Source organism: Somniosus microcephalus, chromosome 3 (assembly GCF_052327205.1).
Source record: "Somniosus microcephalus isolate GS21.2 chromosome 3, FLI_Smic_1.0, whole genome shotgun sequence".
Classification (NCBI taxonomy): Eukaryota; Metazoa; Chordata; class Chondrichthyes; order Squaliformes; family Somniosidae; genus Somniosus; species Somniosus microcephalus.
This window is the reverse complement of record NC_140989.1, coordinates 40,812,252-40,825,297: the sequence shown is the minus strand read 5'-3', so window position 1 is coordinate 40,825,297 and position 13,046 is coordinate 40,812,252. Positions and strand designations below refer to the sequence as shown.

Genomic DNA, 13,046 nt, shown 5'->3' with positions numbered 1-13,046 from the left:
GAAAGCAGGGACAGGGTACTGAATTTGGATGATCAGCCATGATCTCATTGAATGGCGGAGCAGGCTCGAGGGGCCGAATGGCCTACTCCTGCTCCTATCTTCTATGTTTCTATGTTTCTTTTTTTAGGCAAATGCCAAAATTATCTCATCTTTTATTTTGGAGGTAGGCCTGCAGAGATTACAGGTAATGAACTGTAAAGCAGTTGGCATTCTTCTCTTGTTGGTTCCGATAGCTGCCTACTCAACTTGTCAGTCATGTCTCCCCTACCCATTCCCCTTCTCCTCTTCTTTCTCCTCAGCCACAACAATGGTGTTCTGCGTTGCGCCATCAGAAGTGCTCTCTGATTGCAATGATTGTTCGGTGCAGATAGAAGGATGTGTAGACAAATTATTTTGGTCTCCGAATGTCATTTCTGGCTCTGGCAATTAATACACTTCACCATAAGGCAGTATGTCAAATGATTCATTGCTTCAACTAAATTCCCGTCTGTCAGCTCGGCAGGGACAATGGGGCTGAACTATCAAACATTACTGAACATTCATTTATTCAAAGTACAGATGACAAGAGAATTTAATCCGTGTAGAGTTAATTTTATTTTTGATTGTTCATTGTGTACTATTTTAATTTTCTGAGGTTAATTAATGAATATGCAATGTACAAATAAATTCACCATAAAATGTACTCACAATGTTCTGAAGATTGGGCGGACATGTTCTTTTGTAACAGCAGCTCCACCTTTTCTGCAACTGGTAGGAATCTTAAGGAAGCCTCCTTTCCTCTTATATCCTTCATCATTGCTCCGGGCTAACTTTCTTGCAGCTATTTTCAAATAATTGAGTTGTTTACTGAAATCTTCAGCATTCTTTTGTTTTCTGCACAATGATGATTTTTGGAAGTGATAATTGGGCGGGACTTTCAACTTCGACGGGGGCATAAAACGGGCAGTAGTGGATCGGCTGCCCATTATACACCCCGTCTGATTTTCCTGACCATCCACCACCCCTGTCAAAGTGGTTGTACATGTGCCAGAAAGTAGACAGGACCAGGAAGTCACAGCAGCATCGGCTGTGAATGACTCAGATACAGGGTCGCTATTAGGCTTGCTTAAAAACTTGTTACATCTCCAACTTTTTCCAGTTCTGACGAAGGGTCATCGACCTGAAACATTAACTCTCTACAGATGCTGCCTGACCTGCTGAGTATTTCCAGCATTTTCTGTTTTTATTTCACTATTTGGCTAACCAGAAACTCAGCAGGCTGGCAGTGAAACCCTGTAGTGAGCTAGCACACATACTCCTTACAAAACAGATTCCTTTAGGAGAAGTAAGAGATTAAACGTCACATATCTCAAACCATCCACAACACAAAGCACCATCACAAATCAACAACAATGACAATAACAACTTCTATTTAAATACCACCTTCAACATAGAAAAACGTCCCAAGGCACTTCACAGAAGTGTATTCGGACAAATATGGTCACAGTAACATTCACACACTACACAATGGACTAAATACACGTTCTGTGCTTAATCTCAACATTGTATTGAATATTTATATGTAAATCAGTTGATTTGAATTACACTTTTGTGGACTACAGATTTAAAAAATCCAACAATTTTGGCACTCATTGTAAGACATTTTGAATTAGTGCCTGGGCACCATTCTTTCTTACTGCGTTGATGTTTCAGCAGCTAATATATGGTATCCACTTTTGCCCTCCTCCTCTGCCTCCATTCTAAAGTCTCTTTGCAGGGTGACATTTTGTGGAGCACGCAGCAGATATAAATTATTTCTGAAACCATCTATGGTTGTACTGCAAGGTGTCTTCCAATCATTTGAGGGATCTGAAGCACCGCGTCAAGAAACCAAAGTGGTATATCTAAAAACCATTCTGGTTGTAGGAAGAGCCTCAAAGTACTCTGCTTCTGTCCATCATTGGCCCAAAGGTGTCACGAGCCATTGCTGCAGGCGATATCCTTGGTCTCTCAGGAGTGTTCCTTCTATTCTTCTTTTCCTTTCAAATAAGGGTAGCACAGATGACTGCCTTAAAATTAAGGCATCCCACAAAGCAGGTATTGATCTGCATTCTGACAAAGGGTCATCGACCTGAAACGTTAACTCTGTTTCTCTTTCTACAGATGCTGCCTGACCTGCTGAGTATTTCCAGCATTTTCTGTTTTTATTATTGATTTGCATTGTTCTGCGCTAGTGGTTGCATTCCAGCTGCACATTGAATAAAATCCCACATAGTTCATACAGGGCACAGGGTTGTGCACAGAGGCTCGAGTGGCAATAACATCCTTCACTCTTTGACAGCCAAAAGATAGAATTGTGTTTCCCACTCATCCTGCAGTGGTGAGTTGGTTCTGCTGAAATAATTCATCTGTTGTCTCGTTGATACATCTGTGGACAGAAAACTGGCTAATACTGCTGTTCAGTCATTCCAGGTCATTGTGGCTGGGATAGTGCGGGTAAACTTCAACCTCGGCAGAGGCCCAAAATGGGCGATAGAGCTGTTTGGCTGCCCGATGTCAATGGGCAGGAAAATTGGGCGGGGTATACAGCAGTGTGACCAATCCTCCACCACCCGTTTTGTGCTTCTTTTTAATAAACTCACTCTTGCACGCATGCACATCCTTTTCTGCCTGCACCCACGATATTAATACACTTAAGTAAATGCATTTAGTAAATCAATTGAACTTTTTTTTTGTGGCACTGTCCGCCAATTTTAACAAGTTTACCTTTGATTTAAAAGAATGGAAGACTTTATGTAGCATCTTATCATGACTCTCAAACGTCTCAAAGCCTTTCACATTCTATGAGTAGCTTCGAAGTGCAGTGGTCATTATGCAGGCAAACGTGATGGTCATTTTGTGCACAGCAAGGTCTCGCAACCCGAAATGAGATGAATTGGCCAGTTAATCTATGTTTGTGTGTGTGTGTGCTAGGCTGTTGTAGCAGAGCCTGGTCTCCAATCGTCTTGGATCTCCTTGCCATTGGACTAAGACCTTGCTCTGTCAAGCCCGTGTGGTAGCTGGTGTGCAACGGCCACCCCACGTTAAAAGAATTCACGCACAGGCATCTTCCACCCTTTAAAATGAAGTTCGGGACCTGGAATGTCAGGACCCTCATGGACAACCCCAACAGTGACAGAGACTGCAGGTCCTGCATTGGACTCATCAGTCACCTGAGAATTCATTTTTAGTGTGGAAGCAAGTCATCCTCGGTTCCGAGGGACTGCCTAAGAAGAAGCTCTCCCGCTGAAGTTAAATTTTCCATCCAATCTTCTTTGCGCCACCTTGCATTATGGATAGTCCTTTCCTTCTCTGGCTAGGGTTCTTTATTCAGTGGCTCAGTGCAGTGTACCGGGCTGAGGCGGTGCTGCAATTTAGCGGGCCTTGGTTTTTAGTTTTTATCATCAAAATACGATCCCTTTTCCAGTCATTTCTTCATTTTCTAACAGTTTAAAGTAATACTGCTTAAAATTAAAGGGGTTCTGCTCCGACTTTTGCACACGTGCATAAAACAAGCTTGAAATAGATGGGTGAAGTAATTGTATTAATTCAATATGCCAAAGTGCGACGGGGAGGGAAGAATCTTCGCCGTTCATGGGGTTGATTAGTCATGTTCAAACGGCGGAGGTTAGGCTGAGGGCTCAGCCTGGCCGGACTGACCAATGGAAGCAGCCGGTTCCCGGGATCTCGTACCCAACAGCCCTAACACCGCTCCGGTGCGGATTTCTCAATAGCTCAGTTTGGATACTCTTAAAAACCGGCATCAGACATCCAGATGACTAAAAATAAAATGTGGAACGACCGTGTTTAACTCCTTCACAAAATGAATATATTCCAAAGTTTACTTAATGAGTAACAAACGCCCCAATACATTACAGTGATAAGGACACGGCAGTGGTTACTAAAAAAGACTTGCTGATTTTTGGACATTTTCAGTAAGAAATGAAACACCTCCAAAAGCTCAATGAAGTGGTCACCGCAATGAATCTCGGTGAGGATTTTGGGGCAAAGCAGATAAAACCCCCAACACCTCTTGATTTTCAGAAATACCAGCCAGTTAACAAAACTTTATCATCTAATTTTGTCTTAATCAAACCCTTCCCACACACATACACAAACGAGACAAAAAATGGTTTCAGCGCAATCAAAGCACTGAGCAATGAATTGGCAACAAATGGAACGGCAAATGGCAACAATCATTGTCACAATGTCAGCGGGAGCTCCGGCAGCCGCACCACTCCTCCCAGCCACAGGGGGCTCTGTAAGCGGCAGGTCGGCGCATCGGTCCTCCCAGCCGCAGGGGGCGCTGAGCGGCGAGCCAGCCGCACCACTCCTCCCAGCCGCAGGGGGTGGTGTGATTGGCGGGCCTGCAGCATCACTCCTCCCAGCCGCAGTGGGCGTTGTGAGCGGCAGGCCGGCGCACCGCTCCTCCCAGCCGCAGGGGGCGCTGTGATGGGCGCGCCGCGCACCGCTCCTCCCAGCCGCAGGGGGCGTTGTGAGCGGCGGGCCGGCGCACCGCTCCTCCCAGCCGCAGGGGGCGTTGTGAACGGCAGGCCGGCGCACCGCTCCTCCCAGCCGCAGGGGGCGTTGTGAACGGCAGGCCGGCGCAAGCCGAGCGCGGTGAGGTTCCAATTCCACTTCCGGTTCAGGGGTGAGGTGCAAGTTGCCATGTGGGGAGAGAGTGTGGCTTGAAACGTTTTGTTGAAAAACAATTAAAAGGTGAGTTTAATCAAATTCATAATGGAAGCGGTTCAGGAACATCGACTCCACTTTAACGTGCATGTGTTTATTTTTTGTATGTTTTATTGAACTGAGCAGGCATCTTTGCTGCTGTTTTTAGTGTTAGGATGGGACAAGTTACCTGCAGGCAGTCAGTTACCATAGTTTTATTATTTAACCATGCACTTCTCAACTGCTCTTTAGCAGGTTTAAAAAAAAATCCACTTAAGTGCTTATAAAAGTGGCTTATTGAAAAAGAGACAGTGGTTGCATCACATTCTGGCTGTCAGCACTGGGGAAATGTTAATTGTGAAGCCAAAAGGATTGGGATCGACACTGTCATACACCCATTTAGACAGGTGGAGCTGAGTGCTTTTTTAAAGTGAGATGAATCAAAATAGGTGACATTTTTGAACTGAAGCGAGTGAGTCTTCCTCCAAGTGAGTTAGAGTTAATAAGAGCAGAAGAAATAGGAGCAGGAATAGGCCACTTGGCCCCTCGAGCCTGCTCCGCCATTCAATAAGATCATGGCTGATCTTGGGCTCAAAGCCACTTCCCTGCCCGCTCCCCATTACCCTTCACTCCCATATCTTGCAAAATGGGTCTGAGCACACTATATCCCTAGGTTCTTTCCACCTAAAATAACAACAGAAAATGCTGGAAAAACTCAGCAGGCCAGGCAACATCTGTGGAGAGAAATTAGAGTCAACATTTCGGGTCAAAACCCTTTATCAAGACTAAAGAGGCACAGGGAATGAAATAGATTAAGAGGCAGGGCTGGGAGAGAACAAAAGAGAAGAGACATTAAGAGGTATTCAAAACGAGACGAGATGGTGATGGGATTAGTGGAGACAAAAGACAGCTCTAGATTAGGTGTGAAATGTGCTGGCAGAATGGGAGACAGCTGCCATGTGGGAGAGAGAAAAAAAAGGAAGGGGGGGGGGGAAAGGCCAAAACAAAGGTGGGGATAAAAAATATAAATAAAAATGTAATAGGGGCCAAGGTTATGATCTGAAATTGTTGAACTCGATATTGAGTCCGGAAGACTGTAAAGTGCCTAATCGGAAGATGAGGTGCTGTTCCTCGAGTTTACGTTGAGTTTCCGTGGAACAATGCAAGAGGCCAAGGACGGTGAGGTCCGAGTGGGAATGGGGCGGTGAATTAAAATGACAGGCGACTGGAAACTCGGGGTCACCCTTACGGACTGAACGGAGGTGTTCCGCAAAGCGGTCACCCAATCTGCGTTTGGTCTCCCCAATGTAGAGGAGACCGCATCGTGAGCAGCAAATACAGTATACTAGATTGCAAGAAGTACAAGTAAATCGCTGTTTCACCTGGAAGGGGTGTTTGGGGCCCTGGACAGTGGGAAGGGGGGAGGTATAAGGGCAGGTGTTACATCTCCTGCGCTTGCACGGGAAGGTGCAAGGGGAAGGGGTGCTGGGGGTGATAGAGGAGTGGACTAGGGTGTCTCGGAGGGAGCGGTCCCTACGGAATGCTGAAAGGGGAGGGGAGGGGAAGATGCGTTTGGTGGTGGGATCAATTTGGAGGTGGCGGAAATGGCGGAGGATGATCCGTTGAATGTGGAGGCTGGTGGGGTGAAAGGTGAGGACAAGGGGAACCTTATCGTGGTTCCGGGAGGGAGGGGCAGGGGTGAGGGCAGAAGTGCGGGAGATAGAACGGACACGGTTGAGGGGAATCCTCGGTTGAGGAAAAAGGAAGACATGTTTTCCACCTGTTTGGTTTTAGACTGCGCCGTCTGAGAAAATGTCTAAAATGTAAAACTTTCTGTGGAATTGTATTGGAATTCCAAAAACAGGAAGGCAGATTATTATCTGAATGGCAATAGATTGGGAGATGGGGAAGTGCAACGAGACCTGGGTGTCCTTGTGCACCAGTCGCTGAAGGTAAGCATGCAGGTGCAGCAGGCGGTTAAGAAGGCAAATGGTATGTTGGCCTTTGTAGCGAGAGGGTTTGAGTACAGGAACAAGGATGTCTTGCTGCAGTTGTACAGGGCCTTGGTGAGACCACATCTTGAGTATTGTGTGCAGTTTTGGTCGCCTTATCTGAGGAAGGATGTTCTTGCCATGGAAGGAGTTCAGCGAAGATTCACCAGGCTGATACCTGGGATGGCAGGAATGACGTATGAGGAGAGATTGGGTCGATTGGGCTCATACTCGCTGGAGTTTAGAAGAATGAGAGGGGATCTCATTGAAACTTATAAAATTCTAACAGGACTAGATGCAGGAAGGATGTTCCCGATGGTCGGGGAGTCCAGAACCAGGGGTCACAGTCTAAGGATAAGGGGTAAGCCATTTAGGATAGAGATGAGGAGAAATTTCTTCACCCAGAGAGTGGTGAACCTGTGGAATTCTCTACCACAGAAGGCAGTAGAGGCCAATTCATTAAATATATTCAAGAAGGAGTTGGATATATTTCTTAAGGCTAAAGGGATCAAGGGATATGGGGAGAAAGCAGGGACAGGGTACTGAATTTGGATGATCAGCCATGATCGCATTGAATGGCGGAGCAGGCTCGAGGGGCCCAATGGCCTACTCCTGCTCCTAACTTCTATGTTTCTATGTATGTCTGTGATTCTGGTAACGTCTTTACATCTGGATGATAAGGCTCCTACCGACATTCCGAGATGGTATGGCCTGCAATCAGCTGGTGCAGCTTTAGAATTTGCTGCCTGTATTGCTTTTAATGCCACCTTGGTTGCATATTTGAAGCAAATATGGTATTACGGTTCCGACAGAGTCAAAGTTTGAACTTGGGGGAAAAAGCCACAACCCTTTCGTGGCACAGAGTGCTAAAGTTGACCATTTTAAGTGATGTTTGAGTAAAAATAAAATTGCAAGTACTTGAAATCTGAAATAAACAAAAATTGCTGGAAATACATAGGTCAGTAAGCATTTGTAATAACTAACATTTCAGGTGTCTACTCTTCATCAGGTGAGTTCGTCAGGTTCCACATGTATGCTGACAACCCACCGCTCTTGACCCCTCCACTGACTCTGATGTTTCACGCTGCTTGTCCAACATCCAATCCTGGATGAGCAGAAATTTCCTCCAGCTAAATATTAGGAAGATGCCTTCGGCCCTTGCCACAAACTCCATTCCCTAGCCACCGACTCCATCTCTCTCCCTGGCCACTGTCCGAGGCTGAACCAGACTGATCGCAAGCTTGGCCCCGATGAGCTTCCGACTACAAGTCCACTCTATCACCAAGACCGCCTACTCCCACCTCCATAACATCGCCCATCTCCGTCTCTGCCTCAACTCATCTGCTGCTGAAACCCTCATCCAGGCCATTGTTACCGTTAGACTTGACCATTCCAATGTTCTGTTGGCCGGCCTCCCATCTTCTACCCTCTATAAGTTTGAACTTATCCAAAACTCTGCTGCCCGTATCCTAACTCGCACCAAACCCCGTTCACCCATTCCCCCCCTGTGCTCGCTGATCCACATTCGCTCTCGGACCGGCAACGCCTCGATTTTAAATTTCTCATCCTTGTTTTCAAATCCCTCCATGGCCTCGCCCTCTCCCTATCTCTGTAACCTCCTCCAGCCCTACAACACTCCCAGATCTCTGCGCTCCTCCAATTCTGGCCTCTTGCGCATCCCCGATTTTAATCGTTCCATCATTGGCGGCCGTGCCTTCAGCTGCCTGGACCCTAAGCTTTAGAAGTTCCTCCCTAAGCCTCTCCGCCTCTCTGTCTCGCTTTTCTCCTTTAAGACGTTCCTTAAAAAAACCTACCTCTTTGACCAAGCAATTTTCCTAACACCTCCTTATGTGGCTCTGTGCCAAATTTTGTTTCATAACGCTCTTGTGAAGCACCTTGTATGTTTTTTTACTATGTTAAAGGTGCTATATAAATGCAAGTTATTGTATGCACCTGTAAAGAAAATGGAAATAGCTCATTTCTGAAGTTAATCAGTCAGTGTTTCGATTAAAATGCTGCAGAGTGTCGAGGAGAAAGATACAATACAGGTATTGAACTTGCAGGAGGCAAAAGACAGGTAGGGCAAATTGGGAATAGGAGTTGAAGTGACAATTCACCGGGACATTAGATTATACTTGCAGACAGAATGGTATTACTTGGCAAAGCATTCACTAATCTGCATTTAGTTTCCATGTCGAGAAGACTGCACGGTAAGAGTGATATGCGGTTGCAGTAAGTATATCGAATGAGCGTTTGGAGTTCTGGACAATGGTGTGGAAAAGGAGGTAAAATGGACAAGTGTTGCATCTGCTGTGGTTGCACAGGAAAGAGTAGCTGGACGTCTAGGTGGTAAAAGAATGAACAAGGATATCTGGGATGGAATGGTCCTTCCAGAAAGTGAGGGGAAGGTAGGTTGGCGGGTGATGGAAATAGTGGAAGATGATAGAGGCCAGTGGGTTGAGGACAAGGGGGTGCCTGTTATAAAGGCAAGGGGTAAGAACAAGGCCCGAGAAATAGAGCAAACATGGTCAAGGGTCCTGTCAACTACTTATGTTGGCAAAAAAGGACAACTGGTGTTCAAAGTGCAGTTACCAGAGGATACATGGCAGACGGAGAACCTGGAAAGAAGGGATAGAGCCTTTACTCGATGTGAGATGGGAAGATACATACCCCAGGTAGTTGCAGGAGCCTGTGGGTTTGTAATGGATGCCCATGGAAAACCCATCGGCAGGGATGGAGACGGAGAGGTCCAGAAAGAGTAGGTAATAATCAGAAATGGACCAAGTGAAGACGAGGGTTGGATGGAAGTTGAAAGCTTAGTTAATTTTCAAGATCAGAGCAAAAAGCTGGAACCTTTACCAACACGGTCATCGGTGGTACGGAGGAGTGATCAGGGAGGACCTGAGTCGGATTTGATGAGGGGTGGGGAAATTCCACACGTCTTACAGAAAGTCTAGGATCTATAATAATGCCTGTTACTGGGAGCAAGTGAGTGGAGTTTTAAAAAAAACAAGCTGTTCAGTGGGAGAACAAGTTCAGCCAGGTGGAGGAGTGTGATGGTGGATGGGCAATGTTCCCTCTCAGCTGCGTGGCCGCGCAGTAATGGGAAAAGTCCCGTGCAGGCCGCTCACCGGCTTTTCCATTGTAAATAACGCGCATGCGCAGAGATTTAAAGGGACCGCGCATTAATAGAAACAGGCCACGCAGGGAGCAGGCAGCTTACAGGGAGCACTGTGGATGGGGACAGTCCAAGGAAGAAGCCGAGGGCCCAGAGACCATCCAGGTGAGGGATGGAGGTGTCGAGGGAAACTAGTAAAGCAAATACACTGGCAAGTATTTACTTGTGTTTTTTTTTGCAGCAGACAGCCAGATTTTTTTTGATCGAAGGGCTGGAGGTTCTTTCTGAACTGATCAGCGAGGATGGGCCTAACAGCCACCTTCATCCGTATCTATCTAGTAGCCTTGTTGCAGCAGGCTCGATGCATATCTGGCGAAGCTCTGAGACCAGATCGCGTTCTCTGCTGAAACTGTTGCACATCAAAACCAAAACGAATCTAAAAATGTTTTTTAACAAAAGAAATAGCAGCACTGTCCTTGGAAAATATGTATGTAGAATAAATAGACTGAATATCTATTGGCCCTGAAATTGCGATCGGCGTCATAGCTGCTGCGTATGCCCCAACCTTGTAACGGAAGGCGCACTTACCTGCTGGGGACCCTCCTTCGAGAAGTTGCTGCCGGACGCTGCGGAGTTGAGCGCAGCGTGGTGGCTCATGGATTCCAGGGGCGCACTGTGTGTGTAAGCGTACCTGGGACCACGTAGGGGCGGTGTGGCAATCTTGAAACAGAAGGTCTCTCGTTCACCCCCCCCCCCCCCTCCCAAGTCTCTCTCTCACCCCAGTCTGGATTTACATTCTTAGAATTAGAAATTAATTTTGGGGGAAATTATCAATAGACCAGAAGCAATCTCACTACACAGCAGGCTGCTTGACTACTTTATTCAAGCAGAGATGTACATTCACATAATATTCAACTGAACTTTTGGGTGGTTGCTAATCCCTCAGGCAGACTCAGTGTAAAGGACAAATATATTTACAGTAATCCAAATCAGACTGCAATGAATGCATTGCATATTGCTATATGGTGTACTGATGTAACACAAGTAGATAATTTTTTCACATATATTTAATCAAAAAAGCGTCAGATAAAGATTTTCTATCATGACGGTGTCCCCTTACGCTGTGCAAACAGGCTCCTGTGCCTGTTTGCACCAGCCATAAAATTTTCATGCGTAATTGCTGGGCAGTTGGTGGGCCATTAGCCCAACTCTGCGCCAGCCATGAGGATAATACAGTCGTAATTTGAGAGTACGCCTGCATACCGACCGCAAATTCTGCCCCATTGAAACAGTGACTGGTATTTGTTTTCAGATGCTGACAGACCTGTGTGTTTCCAGCATTTTGCTTTTATTAAAATATATAGGCGTTAAAAATGTTTACGTATATTTAATTTTTGTATTTCGACAAAAATTGTAAATATTTACAAAAATGTGAGCACAATAAGAATAAAGTGTAGGCGAGGCTGTAACATACAATACTGTAACTTCAGACCGTTTGGACAGTTTATCAATTTAGTTCTGGAAGATTTAGAAGAATGAGAGGGGATCTCATTGAAACTTATCAAATTCTAACAGGACTAGACAGACTAGATGCAGGAAGGATGTTCCCGATGGTCGGGGGAGTCCAGAACCAGGAGTCACAGTCTAAGGATAAGGGGTAAGCCATTCAGGACTGAGATGAGGAATTTCTTCACCCAGAGAGTGGTGAACCTGTGGAATTCTCTACCACAGAAGGCAGTTGAGGCCAATTCATTAAATATATTCAAGAAGGAGTTGGATATATTTCTTAAGGCTAAAGGGATCAAGGGATATGGGGAGAAGGTAGGAACAGGGTACTAAATTTGGATGATCAGCCATGATCTCATGGAATGGCGGAGCAGGCTCGAGGGGCCGAATGGCCTACTCCTGCTCCTATCTTCTATGTTTCTGTGCTGATTCTTCAAACCCATGCAGAACCATCACTTAACTTTTTATGATAAATTTCTGAAAAAGTGTTGTGCAGGGAAACATCTCCAAGAAAACTAGTTAAATCTGATGAAGGTACAAAGTAACAGCTCAAAGTAGAGTTGTTACTTTACACTACATGGTGCAATTTATAACGAAAAATTGTTATTTGAAAGGTCATTCAGCAAGGTTATTGCCAGCATTCGAGTGTGTTTTATTATAAGTTAAGTTGCCATAGTGAGAACTTGACCTTGAAAATGCTGTGCAATCATTATTACTTTTTTCTCTTTCTTCTGGTGAAAGCAAAATGACATCTTTAGCCTATCAGCTGAAACGCTTGGCGCTCCCCCAGAATGATCCAAGTCTCCTGTCTCGCAAAGAAACCGCATCATTGTTGTTCGATTGTAAGGAAGCTGCTACTATCGACAGAGACACTTTCTTTGCCATAGGTAAGTGATGAATCCGTCCTGCATTTCCAAACCTCAACAACTTTTCCCTGGGAGTTGTGACTGTTCTAGTGTAAGGACTGCTATGCCTGCCACAGATTGGTGCCAGCATCTACCACGTTACGACAACACCACTACAGAGCCTTTTGTAGACTTTGTATACCTTAGGATATGTAGTTTATTTGATTCCCACTTTAGTTGTCCCACTCAATCACATTTTGGAGTTTAGCTTGCTTGGAGTATTCACGTGCATACGCAACATCATCATTTTAAAATGTTTTTCCTGAACTAAGATATCCTGCGGCAATGTTTCCCAGTTAATTATTTTTAATTTATCCTTTATTCCTTTGTCATTTTTAAAATTTTGTCCTGGCCCTTACTGATGCTGATTGCCCGATAATCTTAAATATATTGTGATCATTACCCATTGGCGGTTCCACTACTTCTCTATTATGGGTGCCATCCAGATAACTTGTAAGAACCAGATCTAGATATGAATTACCTCGACCTGGGTCGTTGACATGTTGGGTTTAAAAGCAATCCTGCACCTCATTCAGAAGGTCTGATTGTGTTGCATCACTTCCATTAAGGAGTTCCCAGTTTATTGGGTAGATTGACGTTGCCCATTACTACATTATTGTATTTACATACCATTCTTGCCTCATCATGCATAACATGTTACAACCCTTATCCTGCCATGGGGCACTGTAGAAGATCTGTATCGTTAATTCTGTCCTCTACCTGCTTGTTAGCTGAAACCAGACTACTTTATTTACTGGCCCAGAAATTCGGGTCGAGGGCTTCTCGCAGGTGCAAGCCCCCGACCTGCACTTAGCTTGTGCGCCGGCCGTTGAGCTG

General features: G+C 45.4%; 1 protein-coding gene across 4 annotated transcripts in view; it reads left to right on the top strand.

Moving 5' to 3' along the window:
• Nucleotides 1–4,633: 4,633 nt before the first annotated feature.
• The window catches only part of heatr1 (HEAT repeat containing 1), a 120,279-nt gene continuing 111,866 nt past the window's right edge, over nucleotides 4,634–13,046 (top strand). For all 4 annotated transcript variants that reach the window (XM_085980239.1, XM_085980243.1, XM_085980231.1 and 1 more), the window contains exons 1-2: nucleotides 4,634–4,737; nucleotides 12,046–12,191. In XM_085980239.1, coding sequence (XP_085836365.1) covers nucleotides 12,050–12,191 — 142 coding nt within the window. In that variant the 5' untranslated portion in view covers nucleotides 4,634–4,737; nucleotides 12,046–12,049. The remainder of the gene's footprint in view (nucleotides 4,738–12,045; nucleotides 12,192–13,046) is intronic.